Source organism: Zea mays, chromosome 3 (genome assembly GCF_902167145.1).
Source record: "Zea mays cultivar B73 chromosome 3, Zm-B73-REFERENCE-NAM-5.0, whole genome shotgun sequence".
NCBI lineage: Eukaryota > Viridiplantae > Streptophyta > Magnoliopsida > Poales > Poaceae > Zea > Zea mays.
In genome coordinates this window covers 227,186,164-227,202,829 of record NC_050098.1, presented here as the reverse complement: position 1 = coordinate 227,202,829, position 16,666 = coordinate 227,186,164, and the positions used below count along the sequence as shown (strand labels likewise).

Here is a 16,666-nt window from a genome sequence, read left to right as displayed (position 1 = left end):
GCTTTGGGTACAGACGGAATGAATCCATTTGGTGAAAAAAGAAGTGTACATAGCACCTGGCCCGTGACTTTAACGATGTACAACCTTCCATCATGGCTGTGTCACAAAAGAAAGTATATTATGTTGACTATTCTTATTCAAGGTCCGAAATCAGCTGGTGTTGATATTGATGTGTTCCTAGAACCTCTTATGGAAGATATGACAAAGCTCTGGAATGAAGGAGTTAGAATATGGGATGAGTATTGCCGTGAGTATTTCAACTTAAGAGCAATTATATTTGTTACCATCCATGATTCTCCCGGTGGCGCCACACTATCAGGGCAAAAGACTAAAGGAAAGAATGGTTGTGTAGTGTGCGTCGATGGAACTGCTTCCATGTACCTTAAATCATCCAAGAAGTTGGTGTTCATGGGACACAGACGGTTCTTGATGAAGCAGCATAAGTACCGAAAGATGAAAGAGGAATTTAACAATCAACTGGAAAGTGAAGGTGCACCAAAGCCTTATAGTGGGAAACTTGTTTTTGAAATTGTAAAGAACATTCATGTTGTATTCGGAAAGGGAAAAAACAAAGGAGAAAAGAGAAAGAGAACTGACCCTTCAACTTACACAACTTTCAAGAAGCAATCAATATTTTTCAAGTACCTCCCATACTGGAAGGATATGGAAATTTGCCACAGCATTGATTTGATGCATGTAACAAAAAATGTTTTTGACAGCATCATTGGAACCTTGTTGGGCATGCCGAGTAAGACAAAAGACGGACTTAAATCACGCAATGATCTAGTAGATCTTCAAATCAGACCGGAACTTCATCCAGTGGATAGTGGCAAAGGGAAGCCTTACCTCCCCCCAGCTAGCTACAACTTGTCAGTTGAGGAGAGAACAAAGATTTGCAAATGTTTGCGTGGGGTCAAAGTGCCCACAGGTTTCTCATCCAATATCAGCAGACTAGTCAGGATGAAGGACTTGTCTCTATTTGGCTACAACTCTCATGACTGTCATGTGATGATGACGGTGTTCCTCCCAATTGCGGTAAGAGCCCTCAAAACAGAGCATGTCAAAGTTGTCATCACACGCTTGTGTTACTTTTTCAATGCGGTTTCACAAAAAGTAATAGCTTTAGAAGACTTGGACTATCTAAAGGCATACATCATCGAGACTATGTGCAAGCTTGAAATGTGTTTTCCTCCATCATTTTTTGATATGCAAGTACACCTAATCATACATCTCGTGGATCAGATAAAAATATTAGGGCCACTATATTTACATCATATGTTTCAGTTGGAGCGATACCTGGGAGTATTAAAAGGTTATGTGCGAAATCGCGCTCACCCAGAGGGTTCAATCATGGAGGGATACACTACAGAAGAAGTGATTGAGAGCTGTATAGATTACATCAGTGACGGAACAATGATAGGTGTGCCTGTACCTAAACATGAGGGTAAACTATGTGGGAGAGGGAGAATGGGCAAGAAAACTTTTCGCGTTGAGGATTACAAACTAGTACATTGTGCTCATGGTAGTGTACTACAACATCTCACGATAGCCGAGCCTTACATAGAGGAACACCTGAATGAGCTTCGTAAAGAAAATCAGAACCGCACAGAGGACTGGATCATGAGGGAGCACAAACATCGTTTCAGCGAATGGTTAATGGACAAAAACATCCCATTCGGAGACTCTTCGGATGAGAAAACAATGAAGAATTTAGCTTCTGGGCCATCGTGTTTTGTGACATCATGGCAAGCATATGACATCAATGGGTACACATTCTACACTAAATCAAAAGACATGAAAAGTGTTGCACAAAATAGCGGTGTTCGTATCGATGCTTTTGACCTACATGGACAGAAGACCACATATTTTGGATTCATAGAGGAAATATGGGAACTTGATTATGGCCCAAGCATGAAAATACCCTTGTTTAAGTGCCAATGGGTACAACATCCCGTGGGGGTGATAGTGGATAACTACGGACTCACACTGGTAGACTTAAAGAAAGTAGGATATAAAGATGACCCGTGGGTTCTCGCCGAATGTGTTGCACAAGTGTTCTATGTACTCGATCCAGCAGATGAGAAGATGCATGTAGTTATTTCTGGAAAGCAAAAAATTGTTGGAGTTGAGAATGTGGGAGACCAAGATGAGGAATACAATAAGTATGAAGAGATGTTCGTCTTTAACGGTCCAGAGAGAATCAAGCGTGTGGAAAAGAAAATTGATAAGAACTTAAAGCCATACATGCGGAAAAATGGTAGTTCATGAAAAATTGTATGAATCAAATTGTATTTGTTATCATGTATGATCGACTATGAATTGTGGTTGCCAATTAATTTAAAATCTCTCTAGTTATCTATGTGTGCTATTATAATTCATTTAAATTGTATTTGCATATTATTGTTAAAAATTAAATATTAATTCATTTAAATTGTATTTGCATATTTCTGTTAAAAATTAAAATTATTTTCATATTTAAATTGTATTTTCATAATTTTACAATCACAGGCGGTTTTGTCTTAGGGTCCGCTTGTGAAAAGGATAGAGCATCACAGGCGGTCCTAAACAAAAACCGCTTGTGATACTATTACATCACAGGCGTACTAAACCGCCTGGGACATCACAGGCGGTTTTCTAACCGAACCGCATGTGATGTAAAAATCCTACCGCTTGTATAGAGCCAAATTGTACTAGTGACTCGAACTAACAAGGGCATCCTCATCAGAGTTAGAAGTTATTGTTTGTCCAGTAGATGCTAGCTCAAGCTCTATCTCTGGTGTTGGCTGACTGACTCGAGGAGTTGCAATAGGCTACGAGAGATTTGACGACGCTACTGGCAAAAGAAGTGTCTCAAAGGTGCTAGTTAAGGAAGTTACTTAAACTAAAGGCTCTGGTGTTGTAGGCAAAACATCTAAGGTGGAGCTCCAATGACCTGACTGACTGACACTATCAGTGTAGGTGATGCAATGGCAATCATGACAGTGACAGATGGTGTCAGTAGGGTGGTGATAGGTATGGCCCGTGACAATGACAATCATGACTGACACTATCGCACCTTGTATTGGTGAGGATAAGTCTAGTGTCATAGGGTAAACTAGTGATGCAAATTGGTACAAACACTAGCCTTGAAGTCCACCAGACTATATCGTTAGAGACACATGTGTCTATAAGGAGGCAGGAGGAAACATTCATAGTGGTGATGATGGTGCTACAAGTCATGTTAATGAATGCAAATTAATGTGCACGATTGGCTTGCAGTTACCGCTAGAATTGATCATGTTGAACCTAGATGGTCTCGAACAAAATAAGCATCATGTCTATCTAGCGTCGTTGTGCCTCAGCTTGTCGGCACTACTCTCTACGCTCGGTTTCACAATTCAACTGATTAACTAACATCCCCTACTACTCTCTATGCCTCGGTGGTGGTGCTTGAGGCGACAATGGTGACACATGGTAGTCCTCATCTCAATTGTGATTTATGGTGTACTAACGCTCAGAGGGCTGCTGCAATTCATGTCCTAAACAAATTAAATTGGGGTTGTTGTGTTTTTGTCCTTGGATGGAAGTGCGATTGTGATTTTAACATATGAAATTCAACTTTGTGAATTGTGATTTCGGACATCCTTTTTAAAAACGAAGAATAAATTTAGCTTTGTTTTGTCAAGCACTTAGTGTGAAACACAGAGACAAAATCACATTACATAAAAGTCAAATTCAAAAGTAGAGGCAAAATCACAATTGTAAACGAAGAACAATTATAATTTTTGTCCCTATATTTCACACCATCAAGTCACTCTAACCGAACAAGCTTAAACTTGTTTTTCGTTTTTAAAAAGACCTAAATATGTAAAATCATAATTCCAATTCCATCTAGGGATAGAAACACAGCAGCCCCAATCAAATTTACATCCAGGCACAAGTTAACTAAACCAGAACCAGATGTAACGAGATGATTACGAAACACCATTTTGTGCTGTACAGTTTTGCTGGTATCCAAAGGGAAGTTGTCAATCTTAGGGCTAGTTTGGAAACCTCATTTTACTAAGGTGTTATATTTTTCTAAATAAAAAAAATCTCTTAGAAAAATGGAGTTCCCAAACTAGCTATTACAGGCATATAATCGACGGCAACTGCAAGGCAGTTATAATCTTAAACGCTGTCACCATATAATCATTTCTGCAAAAATACTATCACAGCAATTTGCATTAACTAAGGCGGCTTTCTGACATTTTCTTTTCACTACAGTTGTTCTATTAGACGACATCACTTCATCAACTAATGAAGGGAAAAGGCTATAGTTTAATTACAAAGCAACACAATGGGAAACAAAAAAAAATGAAGACTACTTTCTCGATCATTCTTGTTATCATGTTGTCGATTGGCTGCACAGCACAGGACAACAGCAAGCTGTTGAAAACCCGCCATGATCTATAAGGCTATACAAGAAACTCGTCTATCCAGAAAATCTTTGCAGCAGAACATCGGTGTGCTGCATGGGTAAAGGATCAGCAAGCTCGAAGTATCTGCATTTATAGAAGGGTTATCAGTTGTAGAGTTCATGTACCAGCTATACAATAACAAAGGGCGGGTTCACTATACCATGGAAGCAGCGTTCCTGTTTCTCATTGACAAAATGACAGCATCAAGAAAAGCCTTTGCAGCTTCAGCATCATTTTCTGCAGCCTCTGCAACTCTTGCTGCTTCCTCAGCTTCTGCCATTGCTACTTCTGCCTCGGCAACTGCCTTGGCAGCAAAGGCAGCAGCCTCTTCCCTGGTCATGCCTTTCATCTTCTCCAGTTCAGCAACCACTTGAGGCTTAGTTAGCCGTTTAACATTATTATTTTCTGTGTTCATCCCTTCAGAAGAGGATACCTTAGTGCTTATTCCGCCCAAGGAAGAACTTGGTGCAATTCTGTACTTTTGGTTTACCTACAATCACGATTCAAATAGTATGCAGCTTGAAGGCCCCACTTTATTCCTAAAAAGACTAGCCAGGGTAGGAGGGAGGGACAGACCTTGATTAATTTTCCAGAATTAACCAATGACTTCAATTTTGTAGATAGCAGGTATTGAAAATCAGCAGGCGGCCAGTATTGGTCCTAATATATAGACAATTAAGTTAAATCCATACCCCCAAAAAAAGTAATAAATGATTGTCCCAAGCTAGCAAAAATTCAGCAGAGATGGTTCATACAGAAGGATGAGACAAATATTCCCATTACAGACAGCAATGACCAGAAAAGAATTAGTAGGACAGCTGATTTAAGTTAAACAAAACAAACAAAAAACAAGTGAGCACACTATAAATTTATATCCACAAACCTCAATATATCCAGAAATGACTGCCTTATTGGACCCAGATGGCTCGTTAAGCTTCCTTATAGCTTCTACTATGAGATCATCGAGCCTGGAAAAATCAGACATATACATAAAATCACACTGGATGACCAAGCATCAAGAAAGCAGTATGCTGAATAAAATAAAGAGTTAAACAGTAACAATATGCTATCACAGTTAAATAAACAAAATAAAAAAGATATGTAATTATGTACTGATAAACATGTTACACAAAAGTATCAACATTCATATCTAGACAACCTCTGTAAGGAATTGAACACTAGGAAGAGTACAGCGTGCGTGGAACTCAGAGGACGTATGTGTCAACTGCATATTCCTATTAGCATAACAGTAACCTTTTTAGTTTACGTGGAAACTGTGCTCCAGACTCCAGATGTATTGCATACACCATAAGAACAAATTAGGACTCTTACCAGAACATCTCAGTAGAGCACAGACCATGGAGGAGGCGAAAATGCTAAAACTGATATGATGTATGGAAGATGATTAAAACATGTGGATACATCCAATAATGTCCCAAAGTTAGCTTTACTGAACACAACTTGTTGCAGACTAAAAAAAGCAAGAAAGATCACTGTGGTCAGGATCGGGCGCATTCTGCAACCCCAGGACATCCAAATCAAGGGTCGGGTCAAGCAAGGTCAACATCTCGATTCTGTCTGGGTCACCACTCCACTCGGCAGTACACCACAGATCCGAAGGGTTGTAGTGAGGTACAGGGGAGAGGAGAAGAGATGGAGATGATGTGGATTTATGTTGCTGAGACATGGGAGACATCTAACATTGAACATGAGTACATGACTACCAACAATCGTTGACAATTTGACATGACCCCCACGACTTGGGAAGCAGCAACATCTGATGCAAGATTAAGCCTTCGCCAATAAAACTGGGAGCACACAAGAGAAGAGAACATTGCGCACAATCAATTTCACTACTGCCTGGTGTGAGATGTTGGCTAGCAGCGGCTGATTCATGACCACCAGCATTGGGTTGCCTGAGCAGAGAGAAAGCGAAGAACAAGAAAGGAAGGAGGCTGCATGATTGAGCATGACTATCACACAGTTATTAGGTTGGTAGTGTGTTGTATTTGAATTCTTTGTATTGATTTTCTGTAACTAATTGTGGATGGGATATCATGATTGGGTTTCATCGTTCCGAACTACCACCGTAGACCCGTGGTTTTAGACATCGATAACCCTCATCCCTCTGCCCCAATCAGAAGTGTTGACTGGTTTAAACATAGAGAGCCTGTCCAACTTGTATAGTAAGAGTATCAGTCAGGTCAACATTTATTAATCTGTTTTCTTTGTGAGAATGATTTAATGATTGTGTGCACATAGCTCACTATTGTCGCACTGGCTATAAATAGTTTAACATGTGCATGTGCAGAGCCTCATGTTTCTATTATGATGACCATATCTTTGTAGCTTCTGACGGGCAGTTACCATCAATTCAGCAGCAAGGTCCCACCATTCAGTTTTAGCAAGCGCATTTATTTGGGAACAAGGACAAAAAAAAATTGCTAATCTGTAAATTGGCCCAAGTCCATATTACTACTCTGTACATACATGCACACGACAAAGAGTCATTCGCACTGTTGCATGCATACATGCTTGCCATAGCTATTACTGCTCTGTTGCTTTGGTACAAAGTACAAACAAATTGGGTTGGAGAAAAACAATTCAATCCTTTGTCCATGAAGTTAACTAGCGTTTTGATGTATATGACAGCATTAGGAACTATGTGTGTCTTTCATATTTGAACATCATTAAATAAAACAAGCCTTCTAACATAAAAGGGAGAGAGTAACAATTTATATTTCATTTCCTAAAAAATAAACATATAAACTTTAATAACTGAACACATGATGAGAGACAGAGAGAGTTCAAATTGAACATCGAAGGAAATGTATGAATGCTTATAATATGATAGAAAATAGGCAAGCATTTTTTATTTGCTACAAGATCATTGTTTATATGTTTATTTTAGGTTTGACATTTAATGTGCTTGTAAGTTGCAACTGATTGTGCAAACAAAATCATGAACCCCAACTCAAAACACAACTGCAAACAAATTCCTGCACTAGTTGTGGCGACAGTTCAGATACCTTAATATGGTTTAAAACGAAATTCCCTTACTGTCCACTTTAGCTTTAATTTTTAACCAGGGAGGACTAGAATCAAGATTACAGATCAATTTATATCAACGATTTCTATCTAGTCCCACGTATTCACAGAAAAGACATTCACCAAAAAGGAAGATCGCGAACTGAAAAGGTAGGTTACTCATAAATACAATAAGTAACTTCGATGAAATATTTGCACCAAGTCTACTGACCTAGCAACTGACTTATCTGGGCTTTCCAAAAAAGGCAAGGGCTCGAAAGCCATTGCTAACGGTTCCACATCAATGACTGTGTCATGAGCGTTGTCCATATCCTTCTCATCTACATCCATTGGCTCAGCAGTAAGCTTAGGCACCACGCGCCTGCCTTTCTTCAACGCCATCCTTGCCTTCTCTCTAGACCCGTAACCTCCTGCGGTGACGCTCAAGTTGCGCCACTTGTCCTGCACATATAGACCATACAGAAGATTCATTTGTACTCCGTTCGGCATTCCGGCAAAACGGGTTGTTGGGAGTATCATAATTGCAAAAGGCTCCATCAATACAGGCATTCAAAATGAACTTAGACTAAATACAGATGGTGTCTAACAAACAAATCACAGTTATGGTGAACAAGATCTCCACATGGAAGTGACCTCTCAAAGAATCATCAAGACCTAATAAGGTGAAAATAAAAACATGTACATGGAATGAAACAAAGGGGGTGTGGAAGCTTTTTGGGCATCATAATGCATTGGCTAGAAGTTCCTGGCATCCCAGATTACTCTCGAGCCGTGCTCTCAAACTCTATGCAATTCCTTCTACCAACCACCTAAAATCCCGATCTAGAACCAAATAAGGAACACGCCAAGCTGTATGGACCGTTCAAAACCGCAATTTTCTTTCGCTACTAAAAAGACTGGAGATTTCCTCCGTACTCCCCCAGCTGATCGCCAAAAACCCACCGCCCGCCCTCCCCGGCGATCCGAGCGTCACCTTGAGGTCAACATTGGAGCGGAGGCGCAGGAGCGCGCTGAAGTCCGAGTCCCGGAGGATGGTGCGCCACTTGCCGGGCCCGTGCTTGGCGACGCCGGCCTTGAGCGCGGCCTCTTCCTCCGGCGTCCAGCGCTGCTTCGGCACCCCCATCAGCAGCAAATCGAGACCAAGGGACCCCCACCGGAGAATCCAACCGCCTCAGACGTGCGCGCGCGCGCGTGTGAGAGAGTTTGGTGGTCGGAGGCGCACGCAGAGAGGCGGTTCGGCCCGGAATTCCACGCGGAATTCCGGTGCAGGATCCGGGGCGGGCGTGTCAGGGGGCGACCAGGGACATGGGAATCCTAAAGAGGGGCGGCGGCGAGGGTTCTAGGGCAAGTAGGCAACGCAGTGGCGTGAGATGGAGAGGAAGCCATTAGGCTTGTTTTGTTGTTGGGTGGGAGAGGTGGAGGAGTGGAGGACTGAGCTTACGAAGGCGAGGGGATTAATTGCCAGAGGCTGAGTCGCGTTGGCAGTTGGCAAGGCCTCACACCACTAGTCAACTAGTAGTAGGTACTGGTGAATTCTAATTGAAATGCATATGAATACGAATACGAATTCAAATACCACAGTTTATCACTCTTAAATTTAAACTCAAATGAATATAAATATTTTTAAATACCACTGTCTATCACTCTTAAATTTAAATTCAAACAATTAGATTCGAATTCAGATATCTACTTAATTTAAAGGTAACATATATCATTCATCTACATTTTTTAGTACAATAAAAATCTTTGTGAATAATAGGATTCAAAATATAGCTACATAACACCGTAGATAAACACAACTATTAAAGAGAAAATATTTTAATAACTAAATATACACAATATAATAAAAGTATATATAATATATAATAATTAATAAATTTCATTAATTAAAAAAACTAACGATATAAAAAAAGCAAAATACTAGGTAATATGATTATCCATGTTCAAATTTATTAAACATAAGATGAATATATCCTTTATATAATGTTAAAATTACACATCCATCAAGTAATGATGCATATTTGTTGTGGTTTCTGCCTTCCTGGAACCGGAGTACAATAATATTTGTGTTCGATATGGGGTGTTAGCGCATATTGTCCTGTCCCCTCCGGTGTATGGGCCACTGTAGAGACCCCGATGCTAATGTTTCTATAGCAGGGGTTGTCCGGTCCCCTTGGTCCCGTTGTCTTGTTTGACAGAGACCCCTCGGTACCGCTTTCACGGTTCGGGCATGGCTCGGTCATGTCCCATCGTGTCAACCTGACTTGATAGTGTCAGGTCGGCCCTCTCTGAGAGTCGGTTGTCGTCTTGCTGGGTTGCTCGGCGGACATTTGTTCGGTGGACCGGTTGGCTTGGCGGGCCATCCTCGGGTGGCCTTTCGGGCCTTCCCGCCGAATTGCTTGGCACATGGGCTGTTTTTGGAGGCTTTGGGGTCTTCTTTGGTACTCTATTCCTAGGTATCCAACACATATCAATTATTATATTAAAATAATTATATAAATAGTTAATTAGTCATAATTATTATATGATGCAAATGGTTTCAAAATAATTTATATTTATAATGTTGGATATTTTACATTTTTATCCAACATAGATGTGAAATGAGATGGAGAATAATCTTCAAATATTGGATGGTTATTCCGATAGCATTGAGATGACTAAGTTGGGTTGCAAGAGAAATGATAAGTCAGTTTGCATGATTGAATAAGGGCAGTGCTGACCCCTCCGGTCTCCGGAAAAAGAAGTCCTGAATAATATTATGAAAACGCAATGTATTATAAATGTTAGTATTTTTTGTATAATTTTGATCAGGGTTTAAATAATTTGATTCCTCGAAAAAAAATGATAATTGCTTTAGTTTTTGGGACAGAGTTCATGGCACTAGTAATTTGGTAAGTGAGGTGATGAACGTATGCATATTCAACTTTTATTCGTTTTGAGGGACAACCATAAGCTTTGGTTGAACCAGTATTCTACCGGTTTCATATGCAGGTTCAATCCTTTATTGCATTGTTTATGGGCGTGTTCGGCTGGCTACAAGCCGACACTGTTGCAGCTGTTTGGACTGCTGCAGCTGCAATCCATAGAGAGAAAAATACTGTAGAAGCCGCAGCCGCAGCCGGATTGCAGCCGCAGCGAACAAGCTGATAGGTCTATCAATATTTGGAATCTCAATCAAACCCTCCTGTTTTCCGCCTACGAACATAACCATATATAATGCCTTTGTGCCTATCTCTCGCTATGTTTTCTGCTGCCTCACTTGCACGGCCGACCACTTGTATCTAATATATAAGCTTGCATTCTTAAATCACAAAACTGATGCTACTTTTGTTTTGTTTACTAGGCTTGATGTAGGATGAGCTTGACGACTTCTACCAAGAAACACATAATTTTGAAATCGGTATTTTTCCAAAACATGTTGACAAATTTTCATCATAATTAGTGAATTTTCAACAAAATATGTCTTATCAGGCCTGATGCATGATGAGTTTGACGACGACTTCTGCCAAGAAACACATGCAATTTTGAAAATCAGTATTTTCCGAAACATGTTGATAGATTTTCATCACAATTTGTGAATTTCCAACAAAATATGTTTCTAATTAAGTAACAATTCAACTCATTGAGACATATTACCATTTAAAAAAAGCTCGACACCCCTTGCCCCATAATAGCTCATGTGAGAACAACCACTACCGAGCAAGATCTTAGATCTGTACTTTGGCGTGAGACGGACAAGAGAATTTTTAAATCCAGCCTAAATTTTGCTTCCATAGAGAGTCGAACTCAGGACACGAGGAATGCTACTAAAATCACCTAACCAACTCAACTAAGGCCCTTTCGTGACATATTATCATTTAGATGTCGTTTTCGTTTATATTCATCCTTGTAGTTGTTGTGGCAGCACTATAAATATAAAATGGGCTCTTTGCCACCAAAATACTATGAGAATTCTTTTAAATTCAATAGGTTGGATTGGTTGCACTTCACCACAAAGTATATGAGAGTGTCATTCAAGTAGGGGGTGAAATTGTAATATATGTTGTTAAATCCATAATTTAAAGGCATCTTATCCCCTGCCTTCACTGTTATAACGACAGATGTTATCATTTAGAAGTTCAGCCTTTAGCAACTGGTTTTATCAATCAAGTAATCAACAAGTAGTGGCCACACATCACTTAATAGGCTTAGCCTGTGCTTCTCTATTCCTTTGTATTTTATTGTCTTCCTAAGAAAAGACTCTGATCAGGGGAGAGACATTCCCCAGATTTTTCATCAAGTCTTGAACGTCAACAGTCTTACCGGTGCTACCCTCCATTTTTTTTATCTTCTTGTCTCTTAAATTCTTCCAAATGTTCACATGCGTTGTTTAGAAGACCTACTCCATCTTAGATCTAGAATTTTTGTGCTTAGATGAAGAATCTTAAGACAGTTTTTTTTTGGTCTATGGTAGAGGGAAAACTGCTCAAACAAACAACTCAGGAGATTTTTGGACCTGGAGCTCTGCCAAATCCTTACTCCCTTTTCAGGATTCTTACCCTTAATGACCTTAGCAGGCTAGCACATAATAACCATTCCTCTGATTTAACGGAGAAGCACATGTAGTACAGTGATTTCTCATCAATATAAAGCAGTACGGATGTGCACTTGGTGTTTTCTGGTAGACCGGACATGAAAGTGAATGGGTTGTTGGGTTTTGAATTGTGTCTGGGACGACCGTAGAGATGAACATGAAATGGATTGTGTCTGAGACGATTTTGACGTGACATTGACCATGGGCTGCCACTCAATATGCATCAATTTACAATGATATTGTTTCAGGAAAACTTGGCCATTAGGGACACGTTGAGTTAAAACAAAAATTCTGTTTGCCCTACAGGCATTGTACTTTGGTCCTCTTAGACCTTTTCCTTTCTTAATATAATGACGTGCAGTCCTCCTGTGCGTTCGAGAAAAAAAAACAAAAATTCTTATTATCTCTAGAAAACAAGTAATTAGGTTTTAGCGGTTTAACATGTCTCTGGTATATTAAGTGGTTTATGCTTTTACCTTGGAGAGGTCGGTTGCAAGCTGAGGATAAAGCTTGGCAAGAAGCCAAGAAGGGCTGAAAGCAGCAGGATGCTGCAGAAGCCAAACGACAAAGATTTCGAGAGAGAAGCAGCTCGCAAAGCTTTGCAATAGTTTATTACATCTACTGTACGCTCTCCACATGCAACATCATCTGCTCCCGTGCTGTTACCGTACTTGAAGTGTAAGCAAATGCTGGATTGCAGATGGTGAAAAACTGTTGACATCAATGAAGGGAGCCACTCTTTGAGAGACCTTGAAATGTTCGGAAGTGTCACAGGTGAACAGATACCCACCTTGGTTGGTGAAACGAGTCCTAGGTTTCAACTGGGAAGCAGCCACGCCCTAGAAAAGCTCGGGTTTTGTACATGAAAGATGATGAAGACGACGATGAGGGCGATTTTGTAGATGCAACATTGTTCTATGTTTTTTTGTACCGTGTAAGCATGACAGCTTTTCTGACTTCCAAACCCAAAGTGACCTGATAAAAGATCATGTCGCATCTAACAGGAGACATGTACGTTTCTGCGTCTGCTTTCATTCATGTGAGGTTGTTCGTATCGGATTAAGGCCGATTATTCAGACTGCTGTAGCTGTGATTTATAGAGACAAATTATAGAAGTAGAAGTGTGTACAGATTAAAGCCAAACGAACAGACATCTTTGCACTGCTATGTGTTGACTTTATTCTCTTACTACAGTGGGTATAGTTATCTTCGGTATAATAACTTCAGTGGACAAATGCTTGTCTTAAAAATCATCATGGCTTTATTTGAATACTCTAATATTCAGCTTAATTTACATGTATTGAGATAGATTAAAGTGTAAATTAAACCAATTTATAGTTTAATTTATTTTAATAGATGTAGATTAAAGTAAATACTAGAGTTTCCAAACAAAGGTGCAGGGCGTTGGAAGGGGGCCCAACGCTTTAGGGCCTGTTTGGAAGTGGAGTTTTTTTTTATGGTTTTTGAGAAATACTACAGTATTCTAGACCAAAAGCTGTTTGGGAGATCACTAGAATACAGAGTTTTCAATACCATTGTTTAGCTTAAATTGTGGTATTTTTAGAGTATTCGATACACAGGTCTAGACCTAAGTTTTCTGCTCTGTGCGTGCCGATAGAACGCTTGGGGCAAGCTACTGTGGATGCACTTGGTGCTGGGGCGATACACGGACTCGATTTTTTAAGTAGAATTAGCACATGAAGTTCAATACTCATTCAGTACGCAGGTTTCCAACTGAGTAGATTTCTACGTACTCAGAATTCCATACATAGAAGCATTTGAATGCTAATTGCTAATTCTTCAACTTTGTGAACTTCGATACTCAGATGGTTACAACAGACTGTTTTGAATTTAAACTTGTCTTACCGATGATGCAGCCCATCATAAGTTGTAGCTATTTGAATTTAAACTTATCTTCCTTATTTATATAAGCCAAAAACTATATGCTACCAAACAGTGCTATGTATGAAGAACTACTTTGATTTTACTTTAGTTTTGCTAAAACTACAGTTTTATGTTATAACATACGACATACTATAGTATTGAAATACTGTAGAACGAGAAAACTATATTTCCAAACAGGTCCTCATTGATTACTCATCAGCCATGGGCCCCGGGGTGCCTGCCAGGAGGAAGGCCTTGTATGTGACCTTCCGCACCAGCTCCGCCCCACCCCACCCTTCCTCCAGCTCTTTCACGACGCGGGCCCCCAGCAGGTCCACGCCCTGCTGCTTCGCCGTCGTCACCGCCGACCAGGACCTCAGCATGCCAATCAGGCCCTCGAACGACATCTCGTGCTCCACGTCGAGGCTCGCCGGCTCTCCTTCCTTCCCGAGCCCGATGTCCTCGAAGGGGAACGGCAGGTCCCGGTATCCGTCAGTGCAATACCTGCATGGATGAAGCATCACTCACATCCGACAAATAAAGATGTTCTCTTTTCCTGCTTTCTTTTTGGTGTTCGTCGCAACCAATCCATTTGCATTATAGGCATATAATATAGTTGGTCAGGATTAGCATAGCAGTGTTGTACCGAGCTCGGGGGTCCCAGTAGGGCAGCGTGGTGCTGAAGAAACGCGCCATCATGTCCTCCACGGGGCTCACGCGGTAGTTGTAGCCCCAGACCGCGATCACCCCGCCGGGCCTCCGCAGGACGCGGCGCGCGGCGCCGTAGAACGCCGGGAGGTCGAACCAGTGCACGGCCTGTGCCACCGTGATGAGGTCCACGCTGGCCTCGCCGCCGCCCAGCATGGCGACGAGGTCCTCCTCCCCCGGCGTGGCGTCGCGGGTGTGCAGGTACCGGACCTTGGGGTGTGGCGTGGCGTGCCGCAGCTGTTCCGCGGACACGTCCGTGGCCACCACGCTGTCGTAGTGCTCCGCGACCTGCACGGCGTCGTCCATCGCTGTACACATGAGGTCGAAGACGCTGATTTGTAGACAAGAGAGAGAGAGAGAGAGAGAGAGAGAGAGAGAGAGAGAGAGAGAGAGAGAGAGCAGGGACTTAAGACGCATGCTTACACCGATGGCTGCCTGGCCATTGCCAGTACCGACGTCCCAAGCGCGGCGGTGGTGAGCAGTGAGCGCCGAGAGCTTGGCAAACAGATCCTTCGGGTACGCCGGCCGTGCTGCGGCGTACACAGCAGCCTGCTCGGTGAATAGCCCGGCCATCTGGTCTGCCTAGGTCCCCAGACCCACCCAATCCCAATGGAACGGACCACTGTCCAATCCAACCTGAGTTCCTCTGGCCGTTGCTTCAGATTTAGATCTGAAAAAAGTAGCAAGGGCTTGTGAAGGCAGTGACGTGAACAAGATGGCAACCGCAGCTCGGTGCCATGACTGTCTATGAATAATAGAGATAGATAATGTTTGTGTGTTGAAATGAGGACATTGCTGACTTCATTCTGGTTGTCACACTCACACCCACGGTTTCTTGCTTCTCAAGTATAACACCTAGTATGCAGAACCTGACTTCAAGCATCATTGAAGATGGTTGAAAATTAGGCCCTATCGTATCATAAATTAATAATCACTAATCAAATATTATCAGATGAGTTATAGAACAACAAGTTCTATTCAAACAACAACTGTGAGCCTGTGAACGCCGGAATGCACAGCTACAGTAGGTAAGTGCACCGGATGGCATTTCACCGGCTGACAGAAGTTGTTTTCAGGGAGCACAAAGCCCATCAAGAACATTGTCGGTCAACAAACCGCCATGATGAATGCCAGGCTTCAAAATCATCTGTCAATGCCTCTGACGTTGCAGACATGTTCTCGTGGAGCCTTCAGAATCCAAGTTTCCTCGCAGTCCAACGAAGATGGCAAACCATTCATCCTTGTCTGTTACTCGTATGTGTGGCAATCGGTAAGAGAACACTCAGCCAGTCAGCCGCATCAGGACACTTCATAGTCCAAAGAGTTAGATATTATTGCTGACCAAGAAAGCCAGGAAGGCCGCTAATCCATTAGCATCCTCCAAGATGATCAGCCAATGACCCCGGTTACGCAAAATACGTTCTCACCATGCCTTCAGATTTCAGAAACCAAGTTCGCTCACCATTGCAGCAGCAAACACGGCCGGCTTTTCTTTTTTACCGGGAAAACGGTAGGGGAAGCCCCTACAGCTGAAAACTTTTTATTCAATCAAAACAAAAAACAACACTATACAAGAGAGCGAAACAGCAATAAAGAAAGAAAACGAGGGAGGGACGGACTAGCAGGGAAGAGAGAGAGGGAGGGAAGAGTATAAAGAATCAAGCCAAAAGGATATCTCCGATCTAAGCTCAGGGGCAACTCTCAGCAGCTGAAGCTTCAACGTGTCCTTGAAACAAAGCCTCCAAGAGGAGAAAAAAAGGAATATATTCTCTGAATATGACCACATTCCTTTGCTTCCAAATTTCCCAGGGCGAAACGACCATTATTTGCATAAAGAACTTATTTCCGAAATGCTCCATTGCGGATATGATCATAGAGAAGTCCAATGAATGGTCCCAATGAATACCCATATGGTTCCAGCAAAGGACAATTGAATAGGTGATAAGTTGTTTCTTCACAGTGGAGATCACAAAGGACACAACTATAGTCACCATCCCAGAGATGTCAGATTGTT

The 16,666-nt window shown here is 41.6% G+C and overlaps 2 protein-coding genes across 2 annotated transcripts; both read right to left on the bottom strand.

Moving 5' to 3' along the window:
- Positions 1-4,144: 4,144 nt before the first annotated feature.
- LOC100273130 (putative MYB-domain histone H1 family protein) lies at positions 4,145-8,888 on the bottom strand. The gene is given in 6 exon segments (NM_001147577.1): positions 4,145-4,523; positions 4,600-4,929; positions 5,016-5,099; positions 5,323-5,407; positions 7,699-7,928; positions 8,461-8,888. Coding segments are annotated over 6 exon segments (897 nt in total). The 5' UTR covers positions 8,611-8,888; the 3' UTR covers positions 4,145-4,505.
- Positions 8,889-13,861: 4,973 nt separating this feature from the next.
- LOC103651542 (putative methyltransferase DDB_G0268948) lies at positions 13,862-15,277 on the bottom strand. Its single transcript, NM_001363858.1, has 3 exons — positions 15,076-15,277; positions 14,591-14,940; positions 13,862-14,448 (listed from the first exon to the last, which is right to left on the bottom strand). Exons 1-3 carry the CDS (start codon positions 15,223-15,225, stop codon positions 14,154-14,156), a joined length of 795 nt encoding a protein of 264 aa, NP_001350787.1. The 5' UTR covers positions 15,226-15,277; the 3' UTR covers positions 13,862-14,153.
- Between the last annotated feature and the right edge of the window lie 1,389 nt (positions 15,278-16,666).

Bases quoted from the DNA above. Each gene is read 5' to 3' on its own strand.
- LOC103651542 (NM_001363858.1), bottom strand. From the start codon at position 15,225: ATGGCCGGGCTATTCACCGAGCAGGCTGCTGTGTACGCCGCAGCACGG. The intron at 14,941-15,075 runs GTAAGCATGCGT...GACGCCGTGCAG, and splicing joins ATGGCCAGGCAGCCATCGGT to GTCGCGGAGCACTACGACAG. The intron at 14,449-14,590 runs GTACAACACTGC...TCATCCATGCAG, and splicing joins TACTGGGACCCCCGAGCTCG to GTATTGCACTGACGGATACC.